Source organism: Nansenia antarctica, assembly GCF_963989245.1.
Source record: "Nansenia antarctica genome assembly, chromosome: 1".
Taxonomy (NCBI): domain Eukaryota; kingdom Metazoa; phylum Chordata; class Actinopteri; order Argentiniformes; family Microstomatidae; genus Nansenia; species Nansenia antarctica.
The window spans coordinates 71,415,217-71,428,314 of record NC_137674.1 but is presented as its reverse complement, the minus strand read 5'-3'; the positions used below and the strand labels follow the sequence as shown (position 1 = coordinate 71,428,314).

General features: G+C 42.0%; 1 protein-coding gene across 1 annotated transcript; it reads left to right on the top strand.

Annotated features, from left to right (window-relative positions):
- Positions 1-2,278: 2,278 nt before the first annotated feature.
- On the top strand, positions 2,279-8,436 carry LOC308168027 (lysosomal protective protein). The gene is made up of 11 exons (XM_080542505.1): positions 2,279-2,454; positions 2,951-3,062; positions 3,164-3,301; positions 3,426-3,584; positions 3,672-3,763; positions 3,966-4,050; positions 4,256-4,408; positions 5,431-5,585; positions 6,224-6,386; positions 6,489-6,578; positions 7,899-8,436. The coding sequence occupies exons 1-11, from the start codon at positions 2,285-2,287 to the stop codon at positions 7,980-7,982; spliced, it is 1,401 nt and encodes a 466-aa protein (XP_080398631.1). The 5' UTR covers positions 2,279-2,284; the 3' UTR covers positions 7,983-8,436.
- Positions 8,437-13,098: the final 4,662 nt, after the last annotated feature.

The window sequence follows — 13,098 nt, the reverse complement described above, 5'->3', positions numbered from 1 at the left end:
ATTAGTATGGAAGTTCCAAACAACACTAGGACATTTTAGTCCGTAGTGTACTGCAACACGTTTGTTGTTGGTATGGGGGCTATGCTATGTACAATGCAGTTCAAAAGCTCGAGCAGGTCCTACCGAGATTTGAACTCGGATCGCTGGATTCAGAGTCCAGAGTGCTAACCATTACACCATAGAACCTGTTGTGAACAAGTTGTACTTTTAGATATTTTCTGGATTTTTTATTTTTTTACTATTGAAACATGTATTGCATTTCGATGTAGCAGTTTACCGAAGTTAGTTCATCACGACTCTTGAAAGGTGCTCTACTGTCGATATGTACGCCTGAGAACAGCCAACATGGATGAACTACCCACCGTCACCACAGGATGGCAGCAGTGTTGCCAGAGAGCAGCTTACATAGTATAGCTGAGTAACCACATTTAGATCGAACCTGTTAATCAGTTATGTTTTACTCACCATATGCACTATATTGTCGGTATGTTACTTCAGAATAAGTATCAGACATAATAAATATGATTTTCAAGCTTAGAACCTTTTGCATAATTTAATTTCCTATCACTCATCTCTCTGATTATAACACTACTCTAATTTATATCGCAAATATCCCAATGGAACGTAGAGTGATACAGTAAGCAGACAGATTATCACATTCAACATCGTTTTTAAGTAATTCATGATTCAATCATGTCTTTATTTTCATGTTTGCTTGTAAAAATGCATGTCCTGTCAGTCATCATAAAACACCATCATCATGCTCTTCATTTCCTCAAGATTCCAGGTGGATGTCTTCCAAACACAGAAAAAAATAAGGGAGACAAGAGAGACAAAGGAAAAGAGATTATTATAATTCTTGATAATGAAAATTGGGCACATGGACAAGTCATAGTGAACTCAATTCACCTGTCCTGTGGTTGTTCACAGTACAGTTCACAGGTGACCTCAGACAGGTCTCCAAACAGCTGGTAACTGTACTGGTCCGATTAGAGGGTTTGTAGAATGCTGTAGTCAGCAGCCCAACAAGACATATCGCTTCACATCTGTCAGGAAGCTACCATAGCAACTGAGAAGAACCACCTGGGGGAAGAAAATAAAAGCTATTCATAAGAGTCATTCAATAAGAGTTATTCATGAATAAGTCTTGTGCTGCGAATGCATGCTTGTTAGGGTTATTATGGATTCTGAGTGAAATGCATTGCTATTAATCCCAGTTTATTTATGAATAATAAAAGATGGGGGAGGGGGGGATGGTGGTCACTGTGTCTCAGTTCTCAGGAGGCAAAGCCACAGAACAAGCGGTGCCTTTGAGAGAGAGAGAGCTTCTGTTGCACCATAGCGTAACCCGACAGGTCACAGACAGACTTGAGGGCTTAATAATAGTGCACACGCACACACACACACACACACACACACACACACACACACACACACACACACACACACACACACACGCACACGCACACGCACACACACACACACACACACACACACACACACACACACACACACACACACACACACACACACACACACACAATTAAACCAGACAAAAAGATAAAAGCTTGACCCTACTTTCGCACCACATCATCAGTTTAGAACTCTTAATTATTATAATCAGTTATACGAAATAGGAAAAACACGCATTCACGTAGGCCTATAGAATCACCTAGGCCATGCAAATGCAATGTCTCAGATATATCATAAATGTCCCAGGTAACAGATTTAGCTGTGCATATAGTCTTTTTTTTTTTTTTTTTTTACTAAAAGATAGACACCAGACACACACACGTCTTACAACACCCACCGTCCGACTAATCGAATGCACAGGCAGCTCCCATGCAGTAAGTATTTCGGGCCGGTGGTCTTCGGGCTGTCAGCCAGGTCACATCACAAGTTGTCAGTTGATACAATGTTGCGTCGTTCGTTGTTGGAACAAAATGTCCAGACGGTCCGACCCCAATTCTCGGCAGCGATGCAGTGACATTTTCAGCCCTATTCGCGTCTGTCTACATGATTCAGAGTTCATCATATGTGCAGTCCGGTTCATGGTCCTTGATTGCAGAAGTCTGCAGAAGATGAGAAATAAAACCGTTACGTGGCAGCAGCAGATCGACATGTCGCAGTGACTCTAGCGAGACGTAGAGGGCGATCGCGACACAACGCTGAGCACGTGACATGAGAGGCAGTAGTCATGTGACTTGCGCTAACTCTATAAGTAGTGGGTTGGCTCGTACATGCGGAAATAGGAGAGTGTGTGCGACCCACCGGAGTATCCAGTATGTCTTGCGGTTGTCTTGTTGTGGTTTTTCTCGCTTTTTCATGTCTTACCACATGGGCGCAATATCACCCAGACGAAGTGACTGAGCTGCCAGGAATGTCGTTCAAACCAAACTACCAGCAGTGGTCTGGCTATCTGGAAGCCAGCAAAGGGAAGTTCTTGCATTATTGGTAAGTGGTGCATGGAACCGTAAACCTATGGGCATGAGAGCCAGGTTAGGTTAAACTAGTTATTGCTTGTTGGGGTCACCTGTCCTGTACACAACAGATTGTTGCAACTCGTGACTTCACTGACGCCTCCCAAACGAGGAAGTAGGACGTATCATGCAAGTCAGATAGCATGCAGCATCATCGATAGTTAATTCAATCATGACCTCCATCACCGTTTGGATGAGGATGTTAGTGGCAAATCAATCATAGGCAGTCGGATCTCATTCCTCCTATGAGCAGGTTGGCTCAAAACACACACACTCGTCATTACATCTAAATACAATGTATTCAACTCTATGCACCATCACCATGCAGTTCTAATTTCCACTGACGACCTAGCTAAAATCAGCCAAATCGGTTGCATTTAAGGTGAGAAATAATTTATTTCAGTTGTGATACGTGTCGTAGTAGCGTGCGCTCCCCCACCTGATCCCTACTTGACACTTGTCTTTCCCAGGTTTGTGACATCCCAGAAGAACCCTATGAAGGACCCTGTGGTCCTGTGGCTAAACGGAGGTCCTGGCTGCAGCTCGCTGGATGGATTTCTGTCCGAGAACGGCCCCTTTCATGTGAGCTCACACTGGTGTCTGTCTGTGTAATCCCTATGTTGTATGACACTGGCTAAGTTGCACTGAATAAGACCATACCACCATGTGTGTTTCTCCCTAAGGTGAAAGATGATGGCGCCACTCTGTATGAGAATAAGTTCAGCTGGAATCTGAACGCCAATCTTCTGTATCTGGAGTCCCCCGTCGGTGTGGGCTACTCCTATTCTGACGACCAGGTGTACAAAACCAACGACGACCAGGTGAGACTAGTTCCTGCTGGTGTCCGATCCTCCACCTGACTGGAACCTGTAGAATAGTAATCATTTCCTCCCTACCAGAGTTCAGTCATGTTTTTACACTTCCTGGTTTTTCCTCTCTTACTAGGTAGCTGATAATAACTATCTGGCCCTGGAGAGTTTCTTTGCCAAGTTTCCGAACTTCACACAGAATGAGTTCTTCATCTTCGGTGAGAGTTATGGTGGGATCTACGCCCCGACGCTTAGTCAGCGAGTGGCCACTGGGGCTGCTAAGATCAACTTCCAGGTAAGTGATGCTTCACACATTGTGTACACACTATGCCAACTCACTTTCTCCTCAAAGGCTGAATTTCAAATTCTGTGTATTTTCCAGGGCTTTGCAGTGGGTAATGGCATCAGTAGCTTTGCCTTGAACGACCAGTCTTTGATCTACTTTGGCTACTACCATGGTCTCTTCGGAGAACAGTAAGAAACACTTGAGCGGTCAAGGGCCACTGCAGGACCAGACTGTCATTCTATGTTCAGATGGACACCTATAACTGGGGAATCATTTCTCAAAAGACCTGCAACAGATTCACGTCTGGCAAGATCAATAACAATGCCTTCTAATGTGTTTTAGATGTACTTCGATCTGTCGGTGTCCATGTCTAACTCTTCTCTTTTGTAGACTGTGGGCAGATCTGAACACAAACTGCTGTGATAAGGGAACCTGTAACTTCTACAACGCCAGCAGGGACTCCTGCAAGGAATCGGTACACATGCAAACACCTTTTTACAATCTCATGCATGGATTTGTCTTATTCACTTAATGTGATTTAAACACTCTGTTTAAATCAAAGGATTAGAAGTGTTGGCCTTTTACAATACGTTAATTGCCTAAAATGTTATGCACAGTGAACAAAACACTGCAGTGTCTTGATTTTGTACTTCCCTTTTTTCCACACATTTCCTTCCTAGTTGGGGCAGGCCTTTGGTATAGTGTACGAGTCTGGACTTAATGAGTATGCACTTTACTTGGATTGTGCGGGTGGAATCGGATCCCATAAAGGCTATGAGAGGACCATGAGGCACCTCTACAGGGACTACAGGAAACAGTGGGTGACCTCTGGGGTAAGAGTCCCCTGTGGTGAATTGTAGTAGTGCAGCTGATCAATATCATCTTAGGTTAACACTAGAACCTACTAAAAGAGCTGCCTCGGGGGTCCCCCTCTTTACAATGCTCAAGCTGCTATTTACACACAACGACCACTAGTTGACCGCTCGTAAATGAGCCTGCTTCCTACTCGGTAAAATAGCTTTATATTAGCTTTTCCTGATATGATTTTGAAAGTGTAAGGATACTGGGTGGTAGAACACACATCTAGGAAAAGTCATGAAAGGAGGGTCCTGAAATTAGAAATTTTGCATAGATGATTAAGTCCATGCCCACACGGAGACAAAGTTTTTTATCGTATGGCTGTTTCGTCCACACGGAACCGTGTTCTGGGAGCCTGCATACGCTATGTTTTGTAAACGGGTCCCAGGGTGAACAAATCTGAAAACGCCACCCTTGCGTTTCCGTCTTTACAAGCAGCTATACGCATCTTTCCTGAACCGATGATGCCATAGCCCCACCTCTCCTTTAACTCACATGCGCTAACCCAGCCAACAACAACAACAATGGCGCCTTACATGGTTGTTGCGTTCGTGCTGCAGAAGCTATTGAGCTTGATTGGGCTTTTACAGCAAAATGTACTGCTCCTCTACTACCACCGTCAACAACAAATGGAGAACAGCTACAACATGTTCCTCAATTTTTAATTATCATATTAAATAATTGTATTTTCCGCCATTGTTCTTCTTCGTGTGATTGTTCATCGCACGAGTTTTGTGCATGCTCCATTCTTTTTCTCTGTTTTTGGTTTAATTTGTGGCAGTGTTTCAGCGTTTTCAGTGGTTTTTGTTTGGAAGCGCATATTTCTTGAGACGACGGTGTTTATGGAAAACTTTTTTAACACGAAAAAGATCGGTTCTGTGTGGATGTGGCCTAAGTGTTAAGACAGATTGCTCTGGTTCTACAGAGTGATATTTGAGCTCATGTGGTTAGGCTAATATCGGGTAAGTCTATGTTGACATGGTGTGTGTTTCGCTAGTTGCTGAATTTGGCGTCTGGCCTGAGTGGTCCGCCCTCTGTGGGTGAAGTGCCTCCCTGCATCAACAGCACTGCCCAGGGTAACTGGCTCAACAGGGGGGATGTGAGAAAAGCTCTCCACATCCCTGACACACTGCCATCATGGGACATCTGCAGGTGAACTACACTAACCACACACTCCCTAACAACATGGAATGTACCTGTATGTTCAACCCACCCACATACGTAATGTACTACCAATATGACGCATCATATCAACATGCTCACAGTCATCAACCGGGCCAAACTCACACGCATCACCAACACTGCTGCCAGGATAATTGGACTCCCCACACCCAACCTCACAGCACTAAACAACAGGGCCATCTCATGCATCGCAACCACAATAGAACAGGACATCACCCACCCACTCAATCTGTACCTCGCCCTACTGCCATCCAGGCGTAGGTACAGAACACTAAGGTGCAATAGGGCTCGCCTTGGCAAAAGCCTGATACCCCGCGGCCAGTGTGTGTACTTGTACTTGTGTATCTGTCGTGTAGTACTGTCTGTGTTATACAGTGTTGTATGTATACTGTACAGTGGTGTGAAAATGAATTTCCCCACTAATCTAATTAATCTAATCCCACACGCTGCTGTACATCATGGGCTGGCCTGTCAGTTTTTTTTACTAATGAAACTACTTTTGAAGTGGTGTTAACAACCTTTAAACAGTAGGCCACTAAACATCCTCTGCATAGCATGTGGAGTATTTTATCCTCTCTCTCTCTCTCTCTCTCTCTCTCTCCCTATAGTGATGTGGTTGGGGCACAGTACACCAACATCTACCCGACAGTAAAGGACGTGTATCTGAAGCTCCTGGCTCTGGGGGTCCGTGCCCTGGTCTACAACGGAGACACCGACATGGCCTGTAACTTCCTGGGAGACCAGTGGTTCGTGGAGCAGCTCAAACAGAAGGTGTGTGGTGGGTGACTTGAGTGGGAGTCAGCGGGGCCCACAGTGAAGTCACACCTCAGTGAAATTGAGCTTGTTCATATTAAAACTCTTCCTTGCTCCAAGGCAACCACCAAGTACCAGAGCTGGCTGTATGACGACCAGATCGCAGGCTTCTACCAGCAGTTTGGCAACATCACCTTCCTGACTGTGAAAGTAAGTAGTGTCTGCCTGTGAAATGAGTTAGAATATCAGTAGTGCATCACTGCAGCAGCCTGATGGTTCAGCAAGGCAGAGATCTGATCTCATCGCCTTGAACAGCTTTCTCACTTTGGGGATGGATCACTGATCTGGTAAGTCTCCATATAATGGGACATGTTTGCAGTGTTGCCAACTTGGCGACTTTGTCGCTATATCTGGCAACTTTCCAGACCCCCTTGGTGACTTACCGTATTTTCCGGACTATAAGTCGCATTTATTTAGAAATATATTTCACAAAATCCAAGACCAAGAACAGACATTTAATCTGGAAAGGCAAGTTTATTCAACTACACAATACCACACAGAACAACAGGCTGAATAGAAGTCCGGTATGTTAACATAACACATTAACAGTTATTCAGCAACACAATAGCATAAAGAACATACCTGGGAGGCTGAATAGGCTAAATGAACATAACAAGCAAGTTACCAGTAAGCAAGTTCACCAAGCTACCGTTTGCTTAGCTTCAACAAGCTAATGTTTTAGATCACTTCTTCAGGGGTATAGCAGCAGCATATAGTTGTCACAAGCCCAGAGCGGCCCAGAGCGCCCTCTGTCGGCTGTAGACGGTAATGTTTACTCCTTGGTTCATGTCAGTCAGTATGAAATTATATATATATATATAGATATACAAGTCGCACCTGACTATAAGTCGCAGGACCAGCCAAACTATGAAAAAAAGTGCGACTTATAGTCTGGAAAATACGGTAATTAGTCAAAAGCGACCAGCGACATATCTAGCTACTTTTTCTGGTCATTTGGGGAATTACTGTAAAGCATCTAACATATCCTGTGTTCCGCGATTAACGTTACAACCGAGCTCACGAGAGACGAGTAGGCCTACAGTCGCCCCGGTGACGCAAGGTTAACCAACAGCAAGGATTGCTGTCTCCTCTCTCCCTCAACAAATGCAGTGGACAGGCGGCATTGTGACCGTTTCACACTCAAAAATCCCTCAAACAGTTCACTCTGTCAGTCAATTGCACCCTCTCAGACAGCTTAGCTAGCTATCATAGCTCAGCTCATTAACCATAATGGCTCAGTCAAAACTTATAGCAACAAAAAAAAGTTTGTAAATAGTTAGTTTATAAACTTGCTCAGCCTTTTTAAAATTAATTTAGCATTTCAGAATTGCACATTATGCAAATTAGTTGATTGTCATCTAGCTACTTTTGGGAGAGTCAACAGCTACTTCCATTACAGAGGAGTTGGCAACACTGCATGTTTGATCAGGATGAAATGAGTGTTCTAATCCCAGCAATGTGCTGTTTCAGGGCGCAGGTCACATGGTGCCACAGTGGGCTCCAGGTCCCGCCCTACACATGTTCCAGTCCTTCCTGTCCAACAGCCACTATTGAGCCATGGTCCAGAAGCTGCTTTGTCTGATTGGACTGGTCTGTGGTCTAGGACTGTCCATTTGTCTCAGGGAGGGTTGGGTGTAATTAAGGGGATTTTGTTTTCATGGAGGTAAAATTAAATGCTTTCCCATTGCACTTGGTTAAATCCAGTTAATTTGTTCAATGTCGAGTAATGGCTTTTCAGCCAATGAATGACTTTACTTCAAATGTGCCTTAATGGTCCTGTCTTTACCATATGAGATGAAGCTCCTGGCCACTGTTCTGTCTCACCACAGAACTGTTTGCCTTTTGTCAAGTAAATCTTGCATTAACTTTTGTATCGGTTTATCGTGTTTTAATGCAGTTGTTTGCCCCTTGGGAGAGCTGAAATGCTGTAACTCATTGTCTCATGGCCAATCGGCACTTTAAAAAAATAATATAACTTTGTAAGATTGTCTTTGTAATAAAAAGTATTGATGAATTCCTTTTGCAAAGTCATTGATTTGTTTTCAGTTGAATTGTAATGCCAATGTTAACTGAAAATGATTGTAAATGTTACAGAAAGTATAACAGCCATGGGGTAAAGCTCAGATACTGCAGACGGTCAATTCAATCAATGTTGCTGAAGAAAAATCCAGGCTTATTTTGGTAAGTCTCCCAACTAACGAAAACTGGATTTTCCTTTTGTGAAGTTGATGGAATACCCCCCTGGTCTGATCCACATCCAAGTAGCTTGTTTATCTCCATGTCTCACAGACTCCATTCCATGCATTACAACAAGCCTGTCTGCATCCATCAGCCTCTGAGTCCCCCAGTCTGTCACCAGTGAAATGAACCTGTGTCAAGAGGATACAGGGCTATAGACTCGGTGTTCATGTTGACTTTCACGGTCATGTCAAACACTTGTATTGTCATGACATACTTTTTTTACTGTTGTGAAAGAAAAAAAGGGTTATTTTAGTTTACCAAAACATTCAAGTTACAGATATGTAACAAATATGCGCTTAAAGTGCATACTTTAATTTGAGGGTATTCACATCCAAATTGGATGATGGGTTTAGGAATTACAGGTCTTTAACATAGTTGAAGCTCCTTTTTCAAGGGACCCAAAGTAATTAGACAATTGACTCAAAAGCTCAAAAGCTGTTTCATGGACCTGTGTGGGCTATTCCTTCATTATTTATTTTAAGATTTTTTATTATTATATATATTTATTATAATTAGGCAGGTAAAAGGTCTGGGTTGATTCCAAGTGTGGCATTTGCATTTGGAAGCTGATGCTGAGAATGCACAACATGTGGTCAACGGAGCTCTCAATGCAAGTGAAACAGGCTGCAAAAGCAAAAGAAATCCCTCTGATAGTGGAAGATTAGGAGTGGCCAAATCAACGGTTTGGTACATTATGTGGAAAAAGAACACACTGATGAGCTTGGCACCACAAAAAGGTCTGGATGTCCATGGAAGTGGTGGATGATCGCAGGATCCTTTACATGGTAAAGAAAAACCCCTTCACAACATCCAACCAAGTGAAAAACAGTCTCCAGGAGGTAGGCATTATCCAAGTCTACCATAAACAGAAGACTTCACACAAGCAAATACAGAGGGTTCACCACAAGGTGTAAGCCATTCATAAACCTCAAGAATAAAGGCCAGATTAGACTTTGTAAAAAAAACATAACCCCCCCCCCAAAAAAAAACAGCTCAGCTCTGGAACAGAATTCTTTGATGCACTGGTTTTCTTTAGTTTTTAGGTAATGGCTTTTACTTATTACCTATATAATTATATTGGTTCACACAAACACTCTCCATCCATCTGCTACTGGCCCAGCCCGGCCCATCTGTCAGATTTTAAAACTCATTGTGGCCCCTGAGCCAAAAAGTTTGCCCACCCCTGCCCTAGACACTGTCCCCTAGCCCCTACACCCTAGACACTGTCCTCTAGCCCCTAGCCCCTACACTGTCCCCTAGCCCCTACACCCTAGACACTGTCCCCTAACCCCTACACCCTAGACACTGTCCTCTAGCCCCTACAGTGTACACCATAGACCAGACCTGGGCATTGTACGGCCCCTGGGCCGCATGCGGCCCTATGGCTGTCCCTGGCCGGCCCTGTGTGAGGTCAATAAAAAAACGGTCTGAAAAAAAAAACTGAATTAAAGTTAAAGAAAAATCTGAATAAAAGTCAGAAATCTTTTTTTCAAAATAAAAGTCTGAAAAAAAATTCAGACTTTTATTTAGAAATTTCTTTTTTCTGACTTGTATTCAGAAAAAAAATTCTTCAGACTTTTATTCTGAAATCTGTTTTTTCAGACTTTTATTCTGATTTTTTTTTCTGTCTCATTAGACTTGAAGAGACAATCTGGGATTGGTACATGCAGAATTCATTTTTTCATTTTGTATGTACCATAAAACTTTAAATAATATAAGTCATAAGTCTCCAATTTAATTTAACCTTTATTTTAGCAGGGTGTCCATTTGAGACCAAGGTCTCAGTTTACAACCAGACATAATACAAATACAGAATTACAACATTATAAAACAATCAAGAAAAACAAACAAATGTTTCAACATAGAACAACATACATAGGTCCTCAATCAAAACGTTAAACTAGCTAACGACACAAGAGCAACCAACTGAAATGTTCTCTGCAGATTGTTCCAGCAGTGATGTGCACCACAACTAAAACCCAATCAGGTAGAGACCCGACCTGACATTGATGCAAATAAGCGCCTTTCCCTACTAAGTGCTGGGTCAAAATAAATTGTTTTATAGTTGCGACACTGGTATTTATTCAACAGATCGATTACAGCAATCTTAATTTAAAAATCTATGAATCTGGATTTTGACTGATTTATTGTAGGCTAATAATGTTGATATAATGTTGGTGTATGATTTATTAATCTCTGTCATATCGCGGATTGAGCAGCAGTTTGGCAACAGCAGCAGAGCTAATTCAAGTGCATGCACTGTACATTATCTATGCAGTGTTTACTAAATGTTGTTTTGTTGCCTGATATGACACACTGTGTTTCTGTAACGAGGCCTGTGTTGTGATGTCTATCTGTCTTGTTGTCAAGTTGTGTTTAGTTATTGACCACAATTTAAATAAAGGCATAGTACATATATATATATATATATATATATATACACAGCTTACTACATTGTATACACTCTGTATTAATGATCAAGCATCTTTACAGTTAATTTATATACATTAAACTTCACTCAAGTGTCAGTCTGCACACCATGCAGAAGCATACTTCAATGCTTTATTATTATCTTAATAAAGATTAATTACGGTAATATATAAACTGTATTTATCAGAAATAAAGAGTGTAATTTTAATTAATTAATTAAAACATACCTTGTCAGCAATGCTGGCCTTTGTCTGTCAGTCAGTCTCTGTCTTGGCAAACTCAACAAGAAACCAAATACAGTACCATTCCTTCACAAACAAGGAAAAGGAGCCCAATTTCTCCTCCCTAGAGAAACTCAGCCATCCCAACATGGGTTTGGCTCCATTCCCCCCAGAGGAGAAACATGAGATGACAGTCATGGCCTGCACAGCTGAAATCAATTCACAAATCACCCAGCAGCTCACCTGAACAATCACCACTCCCTTTAGTCTGCAGTTCCACAGTTGAGGATTCAGTTCAACAAACACACTGTGGTAGGAACATTTGCCTATTGCAGTGCTGTGCTCAACCAACTGTTTGCAGAGACCAGGGGGCTATTCCACGAAGCTCGATAAAGTTCTAAGCCTCGATAATGTTAGCTTGCGTTCGGTTCCATCAATGTGGCTCAAATAATTCGCTGCTTGGTTGAGCTCCTTCTGAGTCAGATATAATTAAAACACAGGCTATAGTAAGACTCGCGTCAAAAAAGGCTCACAGGCAGAAACTAAACCCTGAACGACAGTTCCTCATGTGTCTTTTAGGAAATATTAGTTCCCACTTCACACGAGATAGATAGATTAGATAGTTTGACTGTGTGATAGATAGATAATTTGATAATTTGAAAGTGTGATCGATCGATAGATAGTTTGATTGTGTGATAGATAACTTGATAGATAGATAGATCGATAGATCAATAAAGAAAAGAGTGTAAAAAAAAAAAAAGGAAATGGTCTCAACTTGCATTGCTGTCATCACAGCGGTCTGGCTGGCGCAGTGGTTTAAGGCAGCTGGCTTGAGTTCCAAAGGTTGTGTGTTCGAGACTTGACTAAGTTTTTATTTATTTATTTTTTTACATTTAACCGAAGATTTCATGCAAAGGTTTCAAACACCATTGTAATCGTGTCAGTTCTTGTAAATTAGCCTGCACCATCATTTTATAGCCTACATACTTTTTTAGAATTTAGATTAGATTTGAACCACCGATATAAAATGACGAATAAATCCTGTGGCAGCGGTCGATACCACTAGGCCATTGTGGCGATATGAAGGTTTGTAGCCTGCTGCTGATATCACCACAGTAGTAAATATTCATTTATTAAAATATGAACATATAACAATAACTGGGGCTAGTATGACCTACGCATTTAATCGGTCAGCAATTTCTTGCCAAACCATTTCCCTCGCCTTGTTAATTGCGGCAGTATTGCACTATTTTACATCTTATTTTTCCGTCTTCATAAAGATCAATAATTCGGAATGCTGCGCAAATGTAGTACCCCTGCAGAGTGGAGTATCTTCATTTCGACAGATCGACTCTTCGGGGCTCTTTATGTCTGCGTGCACGCGCCCATATCGAAGATGTGTAAGCCGGGGTTCTGTGAACACTGATGACACAAGGCTGATCCTCGTTCGAGGAATCACCTGAGGCTTGAATTCCAATCTCGAGTTGCCTGATCGCCGCATTTATTTCAATCGCCGCTATACTGATCCACCTTTAGTGGAATGTCCCCCAGGAGAAAATAGATAGATAAATAGAAAATAAAACAAAAGCACAGTCAGTAAAGTCAGTAAAAACAACAATTAAAATAGTTAAAGATTAAAAGCAAGTTTAAAAAGTTGGATTCTCCAGCAGAGTTTTTGATTCACGGGTGGTAGCTTGTGTTAAATCTAGACAGCAAGTGTGGCCCCCTCTAGCTGTTGTAATAATAACAATAATAATTCATTGTATTTATATAGCGCT

What these genes read in the sequence shown, in the direction of transcription:
- LOC308168027 (XM_080542505.1), top strand. Translation starts at nt 2,285, where the DNA reads ATGTCTTGCGGTTGTCTTGTTGTGGTTTTTCTCGCTTTTTCATGTCTT. An exon ending in ACAAAACCAACGACGACCAG is followed by an intron (nt 3,302 to 3,425) that starts GTGAGACTAGTT and finishes CTCTCTTACTAG; the next exon opens with GTAGCTGATAATAACTATCT. An exon ending in CCATCATGGGACATCTGCAG is followed by an intron (nt 5,586 to 6,223) that starts GTGAACTACACT and finishes CTCTCCCTATAG; the next exon opens with TGATGTGGTTGGGGCACAGT.